The following is a 14654-nucleotide window of genomic DNA, read 5'->3' as shown; positions in this document are numbered from 1 at the left end:
TCACAAACTCGTACATTGGCACTGTTTATTAATATTTTGAGGATACTTGATAATCAATAATTATGCAGTCCAAATAATTACATAATTGCTAAGATTACGAATTAAATGATTGATTTATTTTTTACTCCTCTTATCTTCACCAAATCTACTATCGAAATCAATGGCTTCATCTGCTTCAGTAGTGGTTGTTGTTGGATCTGTAAATATGCTAAGCAAATCTACAGGAGATATTGTGGCCACATCTTTATTGTCAGACGGCTTGTTTCCATTATTCACATCTGGGACCTGTATCGGTACATTTGTCACTACGTTAACTCCTCCATTGTTGTTGGCATTAACACTATCGGAATTCCCGTTGATGGTTGTAGGTTCTTTTGTCGTTTGAAGCGGCGCATTGGTTATAGGTGCCGAGGACTGGCCATCTGCAGGCGGTTCTGTAACTCCTACAGGCGGGCAGACTGATCTTCGCTTAACGTCGACATCTACGAATAAATGTTTATGGATAATTAGTTTCTTACCATATTAGTGATTTAAATTAAATTTCTATGTTAATATTGCTATTACGGTAATGCGGATAAATTGGGGGTCGAGACGTAGTTATTCGGAAAACGTGAATTTTGCGATGATTTTACAGGTAGGGATAAGTAAAACAAATGAAAACCACTTACTGGCGCCACAGGTCTGAGCACAGCTTAAATGACTAGGGTTTTTATACGTGACACCATTAGTACCGCACACGGGGTTGTATTCCGGAGTTTGAGGACATGCTCTAATACAGGATGCTAATAGCATAGGTGACAATGTAGTCGATGTTGAAGGTGTAGTTGTTGTTGATATTTGATTGTCATTTGTAATTTGAGTGCACGGCGAACGCTGCAATATTTCAACTCCTGAAAATATATAAAGAGAGTTGTTCACTTAGGAAGGCAGATAGACTAAACTTACTGATAAAAAAATATATTACTTACTAATTCCGCATAACCGATCGCATTCTAACTGGCTAGGGTTAGGGTACGTAATACCATTTGTCCCACAGACTGGACTGTATTCGGCCGTCACGGAACAAGAGTTCACACACATCTGAACAGTTGGTGGAAGGGGATTTACACTCTGATCATTAACGTTTGGAATCGAGGGATTGCTATTACTGTTGCTGTTTTCTTGTCCACATGGTAATCTATGCTTTATTTCCACATCTAAAAATTATACATCTTTATAATAAGCATATTTTATTACACATTACCAATATAATTAGATACTTGATTTAAATGGATGCTAAAATATGCATGTATGACAAAGAAATATGATTTAATACTAACCAACTCCACATACTCTTGCACAATCTAACTGATTTGTATTCTGATAGGTGACGTCATTTGTTCCACACACTGGCTTTAATTCAGTATCAGAAACGCATAATTCTATGCATGTCCGAATTCGGTATGGTATTGGCGTAGTTGTGCGTAAACTTGGTGACTGAACTGTAGTTGCCTCTGAACACGAGGTCATACTTTTTATCGTCACATCTGTAAAGACGAAAATCATAATTTATTTATTTATTGTTCCGGATTACCAGTAGATGATGCACAGTAACAATACAGGCAAAAAAGACGCATACAACATTAGCTAAATTCTGTGCTCTTCAAGTATGCAACCACAGTTTACATGTATTAGCTTACGCCACTATATAATTTCCCTTAAAATGTTATTTTACGACACTCACACTTCTTGCCCATTCCATATCCAATTTATCTAATGATTTTTGTCTTAAATTATTTTCTAAATTAAGCAATTTTCTATATTATAAAATAAGATACATAAATGTTACCACAACATTTCAGCTAGAGGCGTCTCAGGCAAACGCCCTTCTAGATATGTGTCAGACTATAGTTAAAATGAGATTCAAATTTTTAGATAAGTATCAGATGTTACTGAGTTTTTAATTCCCTTACTCATTTATTTATATTGCTAAGATAATTATAAATTAAACGGATGTGTGAACCTTTCTAAAGTTAAATGTAAACATTGAATGTCTTGGGGTGGCGAGTGTTCAGTGCAGAATTACGTAATTCAAGGTCTGAGGAGTTATTACTTCCTATTCGTTATAAAACATAAACTCCTATAAATCAGTAAAAGTGTAAAATTGTTTTTGATGAAATGCCTACATGCATTTTAGATATTGTAAGGTATGAAAAGTTATAATGAACAAACTTACTGTATCCACACATTTGGGCACACAGAATCGTCGATGGGTTGTCGTGTGTGATATCATCTGATCCACAAACTGGATTATATTCTTCTGCTATAGAGCAAGATGCGATACATACAGCTTGTGTAGTTCGTAACTGACCCAAACCAAGTGGTGGACAACTTCTTCTTAAAAAAATTTTTACATCTGAAATCAAATGATATTATATAAAGCTATACAAAAACTTATCAGATATCTTTTTATTCCATCTATATTTTTTTACAATTATTTTAAATCAATGGTTATTTAATGATTTATTTATTTTAAGGAAGACTTACAGACTAATATAGATTTAAAAATTATATTAATATACATCTTGCTTATAGTCTCCGCATATATGTTACAATTTAATTTAATGCACCTTAAGTATAACATAACACAAACATATTTTTTTTTTATATTTTGCTTATTTATTAACACAGAAGCGTGGACAAATGACGTTATTTGGGCCAAGATTATTTTACGTTTCTTGCAAACTAATTACCACAAAAGTAATAAACGCAGAAACATTTTGAATAACCGAATAAAATATGTCCACTTACTTTGTTGTTTAAACTTGTTTGACGGGAGTTTTGCTCGAGAGTTCCCCGCTTTTTTCTTAGTGGTATAATTGTTAAATGGACAAGTTTCAGACGTGACGTATGATACAGATCTTCGAAATAAAGAGGTATAAAAATAAGGAAATTTAATGTTTGGGATTGAAATTTTTGCCTGATGATATGGTTTTCCCCACTTGTGAATTATGTAATGCAAATAAGCACGGCGAAACGTCAGGCACTGATTCTATCTCAACTCTTCACTACACGACGAGGATAATACTATATGCTATATTATATAATAGTGAGTGTAAGAGACCTAAAAAGCCGTTCGTTTATTTACCCGCACTTAAACAATAACCCGTTCATTTAATAGTAAAAAGGGCAACAAAATAATTATTAGGCTAATATTTTCTGGAGGGGTAATCCTACACAATATATAGGGTGTAATTTTGGAGTCTTTCCGGTTGAAATCCAGAAGTAACGATTGAAAATTATTTTATGAGGAAACCCTTTCAATTGATATTAGTCACTTTCTGGAAAACTGAAAAAACACAACTAAAAGAGTTTTACCGATATAGTAAATAAGAAAGAGAGAGAATAATTATGAGGGAAACCCTATGAATAGATAAACCAAAAAACGCTTCGAAAGTATACGAATAATCAAATCTTGTGAGTTTATATAATATGTTAGGCGGAAATCGTAGGTCCACGCTGTGGACATATATCTACAGCAATAATGAGCCTTATTCAATCAGCCGTTTACCACTGTCTCACAAAAAACATTATGAACTGACAGCTCACTTGCTGTTGCGTTTCGTATAGTAAGCGGATTTGAAAATGGAATCCCTGATAACTCCCCACCGTTACCTTACATACCGTTATCTTTAAAATAGAGTTAACTGATTATGGATTAAAAAATAAAGATCAAAAAAACTGAGGAAATTAATTTCAAAACTTACCTACTCCGCATCTTTGAGCGCAAACGAACCGTCCCATATTATTGTAAGTTTCATAGTTTGTACCACACACAGGATCATATTCTGTAGTAACAGGGCAGGAACGTAGGCAGGCGTCCACGTCAGTTAACGATGTTCCAGTATTTGGTTCTGACAGACTTCCAACTGATGACGTAGGACTTAGATCTATTGTTGAGTTATCACTTGTGGATATCGAAGGCAGGCTCGAAAATACTGTTTCACTTGGAAAAGGCGTTGGCTGGTTTGGATTTATCGTTGGTGTATTTGGTGATGCTGATGACTGGTTTGGAGATACTGTTGGTCTACTTGGGAAAGGCGTTGCTTGTTTTGGATTTATTGTTGGTGCATTTGGTGATGCCGAGGGTTGGTTTGGAAATACTGTTGGTGCATTTGGGAAAGGCGTAGGTTGGTTTGGATTTATTGTTGGTGTATTTGGTGATGGTGATGGTTGGTTTGGAAATACTGTGGGTTTACTTGAAGAGGGCGATGGCTGGTTTGGTGATGAAGTACTTGTGGTCAATCTAAAATGGAATATTTCAATATGTAGGTATATTGTTTATTAAAATCTATAAATATTTTCCAAAGAAATCTCATCAATATTGTATAAATTATTGCAAGATATAAACTCATATAACCTTCGTATAATCATCCATTGTGTATCATCATTGTTAGCATCCCAATTATGATTAGGGTGAGTATACTGATTTGTGTCCCAACCCCAAGGGTTAAATTCATTAGCGCCATGTTGACTGTAATGCGGCCAATAATATTCTTCACTGCTCGAAGATGATGATTCGTGTCCAGTATGCCATTCATTATTATAATGATGACACCCATGGTTATGTGAGTTATGACCGTGCCAACTCTTGCTTGCTGCTATATTGCATAATGCAGCATAAATTACTGAAAAAAAGTTTAAAAATAATTATTATTGCAGTAGTATTTTCTAATATGATAATATTATTTAGAAGACGTACCTATTTTACATTAGAAGCAAATCTAAAGCTTTATCTACTTTATGCAGAACTTTGTCTCAGTTTAACAAATAGTGCCTAATGCCCATTAAATAAAGACTGAATGGGTAATAACTATAATATATTGTTTATTATTTAAGTGATAAAAAAAGAATAAGTCTTATTGTAATACCACAACATAAATTCCAAGAATCTGTTTTTCAAGTTATTTCGAAAATTTATTTAAAACTTAAGCAGGTTTAACCTTTACTTTGACCTTATTGTTATTTGCTGAATCATAAATCATTTATGAATTCCTAACATACCACTGGTTTCTTTGTAGATTTATGAAATATACATATCGGGTATAAAATATAGATTTAGAAGGAAATTAAAAAACAATATACTTAAAACCAAAAATTTTAATAATATAAAAACGTAATTTTATAGTTTCGTGACTATAAATTTTAATTGTTAACTTTATCGCCAATATAATTATGTTGTAAAACCGGTGAGATCAAAACACTCGATCTTCGGAAAGTACTAGAGCCAAACAAGCATATGAGATTAGAAAAAAGAAATAATAAAAAAATATATATTGAAATAATCCAAAAACATACGCTAGTTGTTTGGTGTTGTAATAAGTATTTGTATGGCAGGAAGGTTGAAACTTCACACAGCGCAACTAAACTTAGTAAACCTGCCGTAGCCTGGTCGCAACTCGACCTTCCAGTGATGCTATCGTGAGATTTAGTAGTCATGGGTATGACTACTAAATCTACGAATAAGTTAATAATTTCTACGAACATATTTACATAGAAACATAGAAATCAGGATAATATGGGTAATTATCGACAAAACTATTAATAATGCTTATACGATGAAAGCATATTATCTTAAGTTAAATAACAGCTTGGTTATTTTCATTACTTAGGTACGTTAAAGTCTATCTACCTTTAAGGAATAATAAAGTCATTTATTAATGATTCAAGAAGCGAAGGAACTAAAGTTTACTCAAATCAATATTGAACAAAACAAATAATAAATATAATAAACATCGGTGACCTGCAAATCCATTTTGACTTTGGCAATTTACCGATTATGTATGAAATTAATAGCATTTATTGTAATATCGACATATATAGATATGTAAATAAAGACGAATAAATATGCATCAAAAAATAAAAATGTATATTTAAAAAAAACTCATTCATAGAGAATTGCCGCTAAGATATTCAAAGTATATGGTCAATACACCATAATTTTTTTCCAGGTGTCTTCGCATTCTTGAATATTTACATTTCGTCAGACCTAAGAATAGAGTGCTTTGCGCACATTTGTCGCAAGCCGGCATAATTCTGGTGACTGTTGTGTCAATGTGACGAACGCTAGTAGTATTCGGTGCAGTTTATAATGTATATGTGGTACATAAATATAGTGTTGTAGAAGATTTTCTATGATTTGGGTATAAAATATGAAGAAGCATCAAACTATAAGAGGATAACCACCAAACCAACGATAAGGAAAATGTTACAGGTAATTTATATTTGAAATTTAAATAAACAAAAATATTACTCGTTTAAATATCACTGCAATTTCCGTGACTTACCAATTAAAGTACAATTCCTCCACATTTTTACGGAATTAATAAGTCACATGCACTTTGTGAACATTCAATGTTTTGATATATTAACTCTGACCGACTTGAGGTCCGACAGCGAAGTATTACAACGTACGAATGACCAAGCCTCTTATGTATGTTCGTTGATATTATATTTATAAAAACCCCCTCTCGCTTGAGTGCTTGAAACCCGTTCATATATTGTGATTCACTTAATCTTGTTAAATTATTGTTAAACTGTAATGTAATATTTCATTTGACGAGAATAATGCTGATATGTGTACGAAAAATACGTGGTGCAATGTTACAATCTGGAAATAATGTTTTTACGTAGAAATTTATTTAATGCATGGTGCCATAGAATCTACCAATTTAATTAAATAGTGCAGAGCAGGAATTATGATTATTGTTGATTGACGACTGACTTTGGTGAATATGTACTATGATGGTGGTAGGATAGTTTCTATATTAAGCCGGATAGCTAACACCGTACACATGGTGTTAGAACCCGTAATAATGGCCCATGTAAGTGTGTCGCGTTCAGGGATCAGTCTGTGTATATCCGGTTCCAACAAACCAGCATAATTGTGTCGACAAACGAGGGGTAATCATTTCTTGTCAGTCGACATTCTATTGGACTTATTTGGATTATGAGGTGACAGCCGGGCACTTATAAAAATATTATATTCGTTATCTTCGTTAGTAGCTTCCAAGCCTTAGCAACAAGTACTCGACCTTTACGATCTGTTGAGCGTTTTCTACTTTTTTGTGAACACTTCTTAATCTAGTATTCTGTTTATCTGAGACCTTTATCCTAGTCATCAACGTGAATTATGACATTAGCTCCTGAGGCAACGCCCAGTTGTAAAAGATCAGGGAGCATTCTGGCCGCCGATGCGAATAGGGAACGGAATAGGACTCCCTGATCTTACTATGTTTATACTATACATGATTCTTAGAATAGGTTGTTCCCGAAAAAATTGTATTTGCATGTGACTACATGATTTGAAAATATAAATAATATTTTGCTTGTACCCTATTAGTGATCTTTAATTTAACCGTAATGACAGCATATAAAAATTTTACAATCCAGTCTGTGTCATCTGGAAATTGATTTTTACCATTAAATATTTACGCGACGCCTCTGCACCCATTATAAAATTTTCATATTAATATAATATATTAAGGGCAATCCATTATGAACAAATTTGCTTATCGTCTATTTCCAATAACCACCTCCCTCAACAATATTAATCGACTGCCAGACTTCAATAAATATAATTGACTTTGGTTCAACACAATACTAGAAGTAATGAAAATTGAGCAATTAATTATAATAATGGAATTATATATTCTGTATTTAACACCACGGCAAGTTAAACAACATACATTCCCCGATTTGGAAACGCCATAGACGTACCTATTTGAAAGTATTATCTTTCTTTCCAAGTTTGCTACTCTATTAACACTCAAGAGTACTTTTACAAGCTGCAGCGTCGAATGTAAAATGTTCATTAAGCTTCTTGGAACTACATGATAACTATATTTGAAATTAAATATGTCACCACCTAAAAAAGACTTAAGAAGACAAAAAGAACAAATAAAGAACACGAAGATCGAGAAGATATTGTGGTCAATGAAATTTTACGTGATTATTGAATATTGTTTCGGAATTTTCAGGTTTTGTCTTGTGAATCATGAATTAAAACCACCAAATAAATTAATGAGAATATTAAGTGCCGTAATACCCAGTGTCCATGTCGTGATGTTTACCATATTTTTCGAACGCTCCGATATTTACCAGAAGAACTGGGAATTTATTGGAAATAAGATACCACAAAGCTTCATCCTTATACAATACCTTATATTTGCACTTTCATGCAGTTTTTATTTAAACAAAAACTGCAAAAATCTTATCAACAATTTAGCCGACCTTGATTCAGCGCTTGATGCGAATACCAACGACTGCTTCTATAAAAAAAATCGGTATGAAACCATTAAGTATTTGATTATTCTTGGTGTGTTCCATGCACTTGATAGCATAGCGGACTTAGTCTTTAATGAGAATCATACGATATCCGAAATAATTACGTTACCAACATATTTTCTAGAAAATTTAGAGATACTGGTCTTCTGTAATTTGGTTCTTATGTTACAACGCAGACTTGAAATTATTAATGGACATTTGACCATATTTGTCGAGAACAAAGCAAATGAAAAGTTATTTGTAACTACAGTTAGAGAGCGACGGGAGGAACCTGACGAAGGATATGACTTCATAGGGCTGCCTTCAAATAACAATACGAAAATCCGAGATCTAGCCGTGATTTATGACAAAATTGGAAACATTTGCTTCTTAATCAATGAAACATTTAACTTACAACTTTTTTTAACCCTGTTGTCTACTTTTACAAATGTTATTATTATTATAGTATGGTCGACGATAATTTATTTCCGCTCTCCTGAATTTAGATTGAGTATATTGATGACAATTATGACTTGGTCTACCACAATAATTTTTACTATAACAATGATGTCTGTTGCTTGTGAGCGACTGCTGCTCACTCGTAACTGTACCAAAGTTTTGGTTAACAAAGTGATTATGAATTATGAACTACCGAACGTAGTGAGGATCCAAGCCAAAGCGTTTATGGAGCTGATTGAAGCATGGCCATTGCAGATTTTAGTTTACGATATGTTTATTTTGGATATAAACTTAATGCTCAAGTTTATTAGTGTTGCGACTACTTACTTGATAGTTATTATCCAACTGTCTCATTTTATGTAGTGTTTATCCAAATAATTCATTTGTTATAACTAGGTATATATTGAATTCACGAGTTCGCATGAGGATTATCATTAGCATCATCATTTTTGCCGCCATTGCTGGACAAAGGCTTCTCCTTAGGTACCATCTGGCGTGAACTTAGCTTGCTACAAGTGTATGTTTTATTTGTGTATTATTATTGTATTTATGTATAATTTTTTTTTGTTCATATAAGTAGTAATTTTTATTTTTCAATTATATAAGCCTTTCGGAGCAAATACCTTTTAAAAGTTTTTGGCTAATGATAACGCATCTACTCGTGCACATGCTGAATATATACATACGTTTTAAAAAAAATATATTAAATCAATATTTTACTTAAATGGACTAAAAAGATAAAACCTTTCTAGTAAATCAATCTTTGTTTTATACTATGTAGAGATAAAAGGTGCTAAATCTCGCGAGACACTTATATTTCTACATAGTATAAAAAAGAAATGATTCAATGTAAAGGATTTTTTTACTAGATCAATTAAATAATAGATTAATTTTGAAAATGTTTGAACTATACATTTTTGCTCAGAAAATCCGTGAATTTGATACTTATATTGTAGGAGTGCGTAAAAAACATCTAGTCCGCCATCTTGGGCGGTGTATATCAAATTTAGAGTGAAATCATTTTATTTATTATATTCTTCTCAGCAAACCATTTATTCGATATTTATATCCCATATCTGATATCATGGTCGTGCGCAAAAAATAACTAGCCCATTATCTTGGGCCGTCCGGAATATTGGATTTAAAATGACGTCACTTAGCTAACCATGTATTGTTATCCTAAATAAACGTGTATGAAAAGTTTCATCAAGACTCACGTTTAGATAACTGTATTCATTTAATGTGATGTGTAGGTTCGTTGTGTAAGTTGATGTACTTTAACACAAAACCTTGTAGCTTTTTATATCTAATAAAAAATTTATAAATTATTTGTGTTTCCTTTTATTATATTATTCATTTTATCTTCACTACTAGCTTTTGCTCGCGGCTTCATCCGACTGAAAGAGTTTTCCGAAATAAAAGTCTCGCTATACATCGAAATCCTTTGGTTACATTGAACGCCTACGTATATGCATACATTAAAATTATAAAATTTGGTTGTCAATTTCCCATGGAATAGATAAATTAATTATAATTGGATCACTTATTTTTGGATCAATTCAAACAACATATTAATATACGTATATAATAAAAAAACCACAACTATTTTTATCATCATTATTTATTAACTGGTAACAAAGTTCGGTATGTAAGCTTAAGTAAGATAGTTATAGATTTAAAGGTACTGTAACCATTTTGTTCATTGGTATTATTGTCAGTAGTTGTTTGAGATTCTTCATAACCGCTGCCACGCCGTAGTCTACTAAAGGACCACCTAATTCTTCTGCAACCATCCGCCAATTGTCGTTCATGAAATCTAATACCGAGTTGCCTGAAAATACAGGTTTTATAATTAAAAACTATCATTTTAGGAACTGTTTTTTTCGAATCTATCCAAAACCCTCGTATAGACGAACACAAGATCAAAATGTTTAATACTGAATGGTTCTATGCTTAGTTTCTTGTAAATTGAAAATTGCAACAAAATGTGTTAGGACCCGGTAAGTATTTTAAATGCATATATAAAATATTGTAAACAATTGTATGTAATGTATAATTTGTTTGTAATTTACTTTATCTTTGTTAAAGAAAGCACATTGTGTATTACACTTATTAGTTACCTATGTATAAATACGTAATTTCAATTTTTTACTCTGACAATCTTTTCATAGCACAATATAGCGTGAATCACTTCGTATTAAGAAATTGTTCAAATATTGCTGACATTTTTGTTTACTAAGTATTAATTATGTATGGCTATCGCATTTTGTTATCTAACAAGTCATTCGTACAGTATACACAGTTTGCTTACTTAGTTCCGGATTCCCCCTCAGAAGGTTCGTCAAATGGTAGCTGACGCGACCGTCGTAGCTGTGCTCCACGTTCGAACTGATTATTTCCAAATATTTTTCACCGTCGGACAATACTTTTGATTTAAATTTGAACAAACCATGGAGTCTTATGTTTCCTGCAAGAAAATAATACTTATAATAAATATATTTGTTATTAATTAATGTATACATAACTTTAAACACCCAAACTACGGTAAATTCTACGATTTTCAGTTAAAGATTTACCAATTCTAAAGCGAAAAGCCCGAAATATTCCGAGATCATCTTTCATTTCGAATTCTTACCACAATCCACATGGTAAATCATTATACCTAATTGAGATTATAGGCGATAATTCCCCCAATACCTTGCTGATTAAATATACTATGAATTGTGAGTAACGAATACACCCAAATGAGCTGTTCGCACACTCGTATTCATGACTATTCGTCTGTACTCGGCGAGTATCTAAACCAAGGGCCGGTTTTAAAACAGAGACTCCTACAATGTCAACTATGAACATACATTATTTAAATTTGTTATAATTTTAAAAGTCATGTCACAGTATATCTAAGGGACTTGACCCAGCGGTCACCCGATGTTTCCGTCTCGCCGCACAGCTCAACGTCGGGTCGTAAGACCGGTGACCCCAACACACCCGCTCAGTTACCGCCTTTGAGACTGAGATGCAGAGATAATGCACTTTCCACGCGAAAAAAAAAATTAGTACTGTGGACATTAGATTCAATCTTGGTTTCTCATTTCTATTAATATTATATACTTCTTATTTTATTAAAAAATTCAAGGCACAATCCTATTTTAATCGATGGCTCCTAAGTAAACTATCGTATCTGGAAAAATTGAGACATTCACATTTTAGCGTTTCGTTATCTAAGTACTATTACTACCAAACCAATTCAATTCAAAAATTAATAAACGAAAAAACACTTCATTAACAAATGATATTTTTTTTAATGGGTTTTGGCAGTAAACAGTTGCTACATAACACATTAGAAAAGTGAAGATCGCGGTTTTTTCAGATACGATAGTTTACTTAGGAACCATAGTTATATGTACTACAAGTATAAAATAAAATTACATATTAGTAAAAAAATATTTTTTTGCTGGTATATTTTATATCCGCCCGGACTGCGACCACCATACACAAGGTGTTGAAACCCGCCAAAGTGATCAGCCTGTGTATATCCAGTTCCAACAGGGCGGCATAATTGTGTCGACTGTCCGGGGGTAATCATCTCTCGTCAATCGAAATTCTATTGAACCCCACTCCACTTACTATCAGAGGCAGAGGGGTCACTTTGCGGCGCACGTATAAAAAAAAATATGAAACTAAAAACTTACGGCTTTTAATGGAAGCATCACCGTGACCGTCAATGGGAAACATTAATAATTTCCCTAAAGATTTGTATTTCCCTTTCACCGTTAAGTTGCAATGTAGTTGTGTTTCCAGCGTATTTCCAATTAACCTTAAATATAATGTTATAGATATATAGTAGGTACGTACCTAGTTAGTTTATCTTATCATTCATGTAATTACTTTTAAAGTTGGAATATGATCTATAAAACTAAAAAACATACTTTTTTATATATTAATTTTAGTTATTACCATCTATATACTTACCTATTACGGGGAAGGTATTTGTGTTTGGTTGCGAAATAAATAAATTGTATGGAATCAAACTTTTATTTGTTGTAAAGGCCAATGAATTAACATATAAGGAAAATCAAACCAAAAATTATAATCTTCATTTTTGTGACCTGATCAGTTACTTGTAAAAACCCCTTTGAACTTGGCATTTACTTTAAAACGCATCATTTTATTCAATTTGTACTTACATGTATAACTATAATTCGATAAAATATATTTATGATGATAATAAACTAGCAAAAAATGTTTAAATTAGAAGTATTGTTGTTTTCATTAAAACTTGCTATACATTTCGTGGAATTACCTAGGAGTATTTATTATTTTTTATCGAGTATGTATTTATTTTTATTATTATTATAAATTCATAGTGAAAGAAAATATATTAGAAATCTGTTCAGTAAAAAATACAATATTCTTGTTATAACTTACTTTGCAAAATCCACATCGCAATCCTTTAATCCCTTAGCAATCCCTTGTCTGAACTGTATTGACAAACCGCCAGCCAGCATCAAATCTAAGTTATCTATTATGTATGGATCCAGGCTTTCAATTCCCAATTCTGGTATGCCTTGCACAAAAATTGGAAATGCCATTTGGAGGGATTTTGACAAACATTCTTCAGACAAATCCTCGCATGGCCTACGGAATTGTGCTGTAAACATAGAAATATTTTATTTTATTACTGTTTGTTTAGCGCTCGTACGTATATTTATTCATGCATCTGTATTTAGATGTAGAGCTGGCGACAAGCACACAGTAAGACTGCGAGCCAGATAGATCCTCCGTTTGATCTTAATCAAAATATTTGGGCTATGTGTCGTAGATATGGATTTTTTTAGTAATTCGAATTCATACCGGATATTGTAGGGATCACCTCTCACATAATGGAAAAAAGATTGGCAATCCGAAGCTGCATAGACGCACTTATAAAATAAAATAAATAAAAAATAAAATGCTTAGATAAAGTCGCTTATATACACTTAAGACAATTTATATTGGACATAAAATAAATTAAAGTTTAAAAAGTAAACGAAGAAGCCAGCCCGGGCTGACAGGAAAGAAGAAATAATCTTAATAAAGATAAAGGGAAGAATGTGTCGCGATCCACACCGGTGAGAACGATGAAAGCCCTAACCTAACTAACTTACCATCCTTTCACTAGCTACCTAAGCGATGAGTACCCAAAGAAGAAACGCAGAAAGAAATTTCATTTACCAATGTAGGAATAAGGGCGTTAAGGGAGGAGACGGAGATGAATTAATATATTATACTTATGGCTCTAATACTCGCGATAAAATTTGTGTAAGTACTATGCATAACCCACACATTTCAAGGATTTTTTAAGAAAGTTTAAAACGTTTGCATATAGGGGGAAAAGGGTCCCACTCTCTAAACTTACCACCACCTTAAAATACATAGAAGTTAGAACCGAATGTTCGATATCGTAGCCGTTTCATTGTTTAATTAGAATGAAATGGAAATGTATCGAATCGAATGTTCCAGATAAGAGCACTGTCGAACAAACGCCGAAATTTAATATATAATTAAAAGTGTACTTACTTATAGAGTCAATTCTAGAAATCACGAGAATAAATATTACAAGAATATATTTGAGGTTCATTTTATGCGCGTTTACGTAATGTCACAAAACACTGACCACAACTAAAGTGAATATGGATTGATTCTTGAAATTTATACAATTTCTTTAATTGCTATAATTTAAACTAATGACGTTCAGTTATATCATAATGGGATAAAAGATTTGATACGAAGAAATGCTAAATGATCATTAAAATTATGACAATCTAATTAGTTGTGTAAACAATAGATTTAAAGTTATAACTATTTAATAGCAATTAAAAAACAATATTGGGAAAAATGTTGTGTAAACA

At 32.6% G+C, this 14654-nt stretch overlaps 3 protein-coding genes across 3 annotated transcripts; 1 reads left to right on the top strand and 2 right to left on the bottom strand.

Moving 5' to 3' along the window:
* On the bottom strand, positions 1-6470 carry LOC115440850 (mucin-2). The gene is made up of 8 exons (XM_030165341.2): positions 6327-6470; positions 4400-4667; positions 3747-4285; positions 2216-2395; positions 1320-1526; positions 969-1196; positions 669-890; positions 1-482 (listed from the first exon to the last, which is right to left on the bottom strand). Exons 1-8 carry the CDS (start codon positions 6349-6351, stop codon positions 115-117), a joined length of 2037 nt encoding a protein of 678 aa, XP_030021201.2. The 5' UTR covers positions 6352-6470; the 3' UTR covers positions 1-114.
* A 1426-nt stretch (positions 6471-7896) lies between these two features.
* LOC115440848 lies at positions 7897-9126 on the top strand. The gene has a single exon (XM_030165339.2). The coding sequence runs from the start codon at positions 7897-7899 to the stop codon at positions 9124-9126; it is 1230 nt and encodes a 409-aa protein (XP_030021199.2).
* A 1240-nt stretch (positions 9127-10366) lies between these two features.
* Positions 10367-14484, bottom strand: LOC119188378 (circadian clock-controlled protein daywake-like). The gene is made up of 5 exons (XM_037440393.1): positions 14323-14484; positions 13192-13414; positions 12456-12580; positions 11075-11230; positions 10367-10594 (listed from the first exon to the last, which is right to left on the bottom strand). The coding sequence occupies exons 1-5, from the start codon at positions 14381-14383 to the stop codon at positions 10431-10433; spliced, it is 729 nt and encodes a 242-aa protein (XP_037296290.1). The 5' UTR covers positions 14384-14484; the 3' UTR covers positions 10367-10430.
* Positions 14485-14654: the final 170 nt, after the last annotated feature.

Source organism: Manduca sexta, chromosome 19 (genome assembly GCF_014839805.1).
Source record: "Manduca sexta isolate Smith_Timp_Sample1 chromosome 19, JHU_Msex_v1.0, whole genome shotgun sequence".
Classification (NCBI taxonomy): domain Eukaryota; kingdom Metazoa; phylum Arthropoda; class Insecta; order Lepidoptera; family Sphingidae; genus Manduca; species Manduca sexta.
The sequence above is the reverse complement of the archived record's forward strand: the minus strand, read 5'-3'. Positions and strand labels throughout refer to the sequence as shown.

Excerpts from the sequence above, each read along its gene's own strand:
- LOC115440850 (XM_030165341.2), bottom strand. The coding sequence starts at position 6,351 with ATGTGGAGGAATTGTACTTTAATTG. Across the intron at positions 2,396-3,746 it reads CGCTCAAAGATGCGGAGTAG|ATGTAAAAATTTTTTTAAGA; the intron begins GTAAGTTTTGAA and ends ATTTGATTTCAG. Across the intron at positions 1,527-2,215 it reads TGCCCAAATGTGTGGATACA|ATGTGACGATAAAAAGTATG; the intron begins GTAAGTTTGTTC and ends TCGTCTTTACAG.
- LOC119188378 (XM_037440393.1), bottom strand. The coding sequence starts at position 14,383 with ATGAACCTCAAATATATTCTTGTAATATTTATTCTCGTGATTTCTAGA. Across the intron at positions 12,581-13,191 it reads TGCGATGTGGATTTTGCAAA|GTTAATTGGAAATACGCTGG; the intron begins GTAAGTTATAAC and ends ATTATATTTAAG. Across the intron at positions 11,231-12,455 it reads TGATGCTTCCATTAAAAGCC|GAAACATAAGACTCCATGGT; the intron begins GTAAGTTTTTAG and ends ATTTTCTTGCAG.
- LOC115440848 (XM_030165339.2), top strand. The coding sequence starts at position 7,897 with ATGTCACCACCTAAAAAAGACTTAAGAAGACAAAAAGAACAAATAAAG.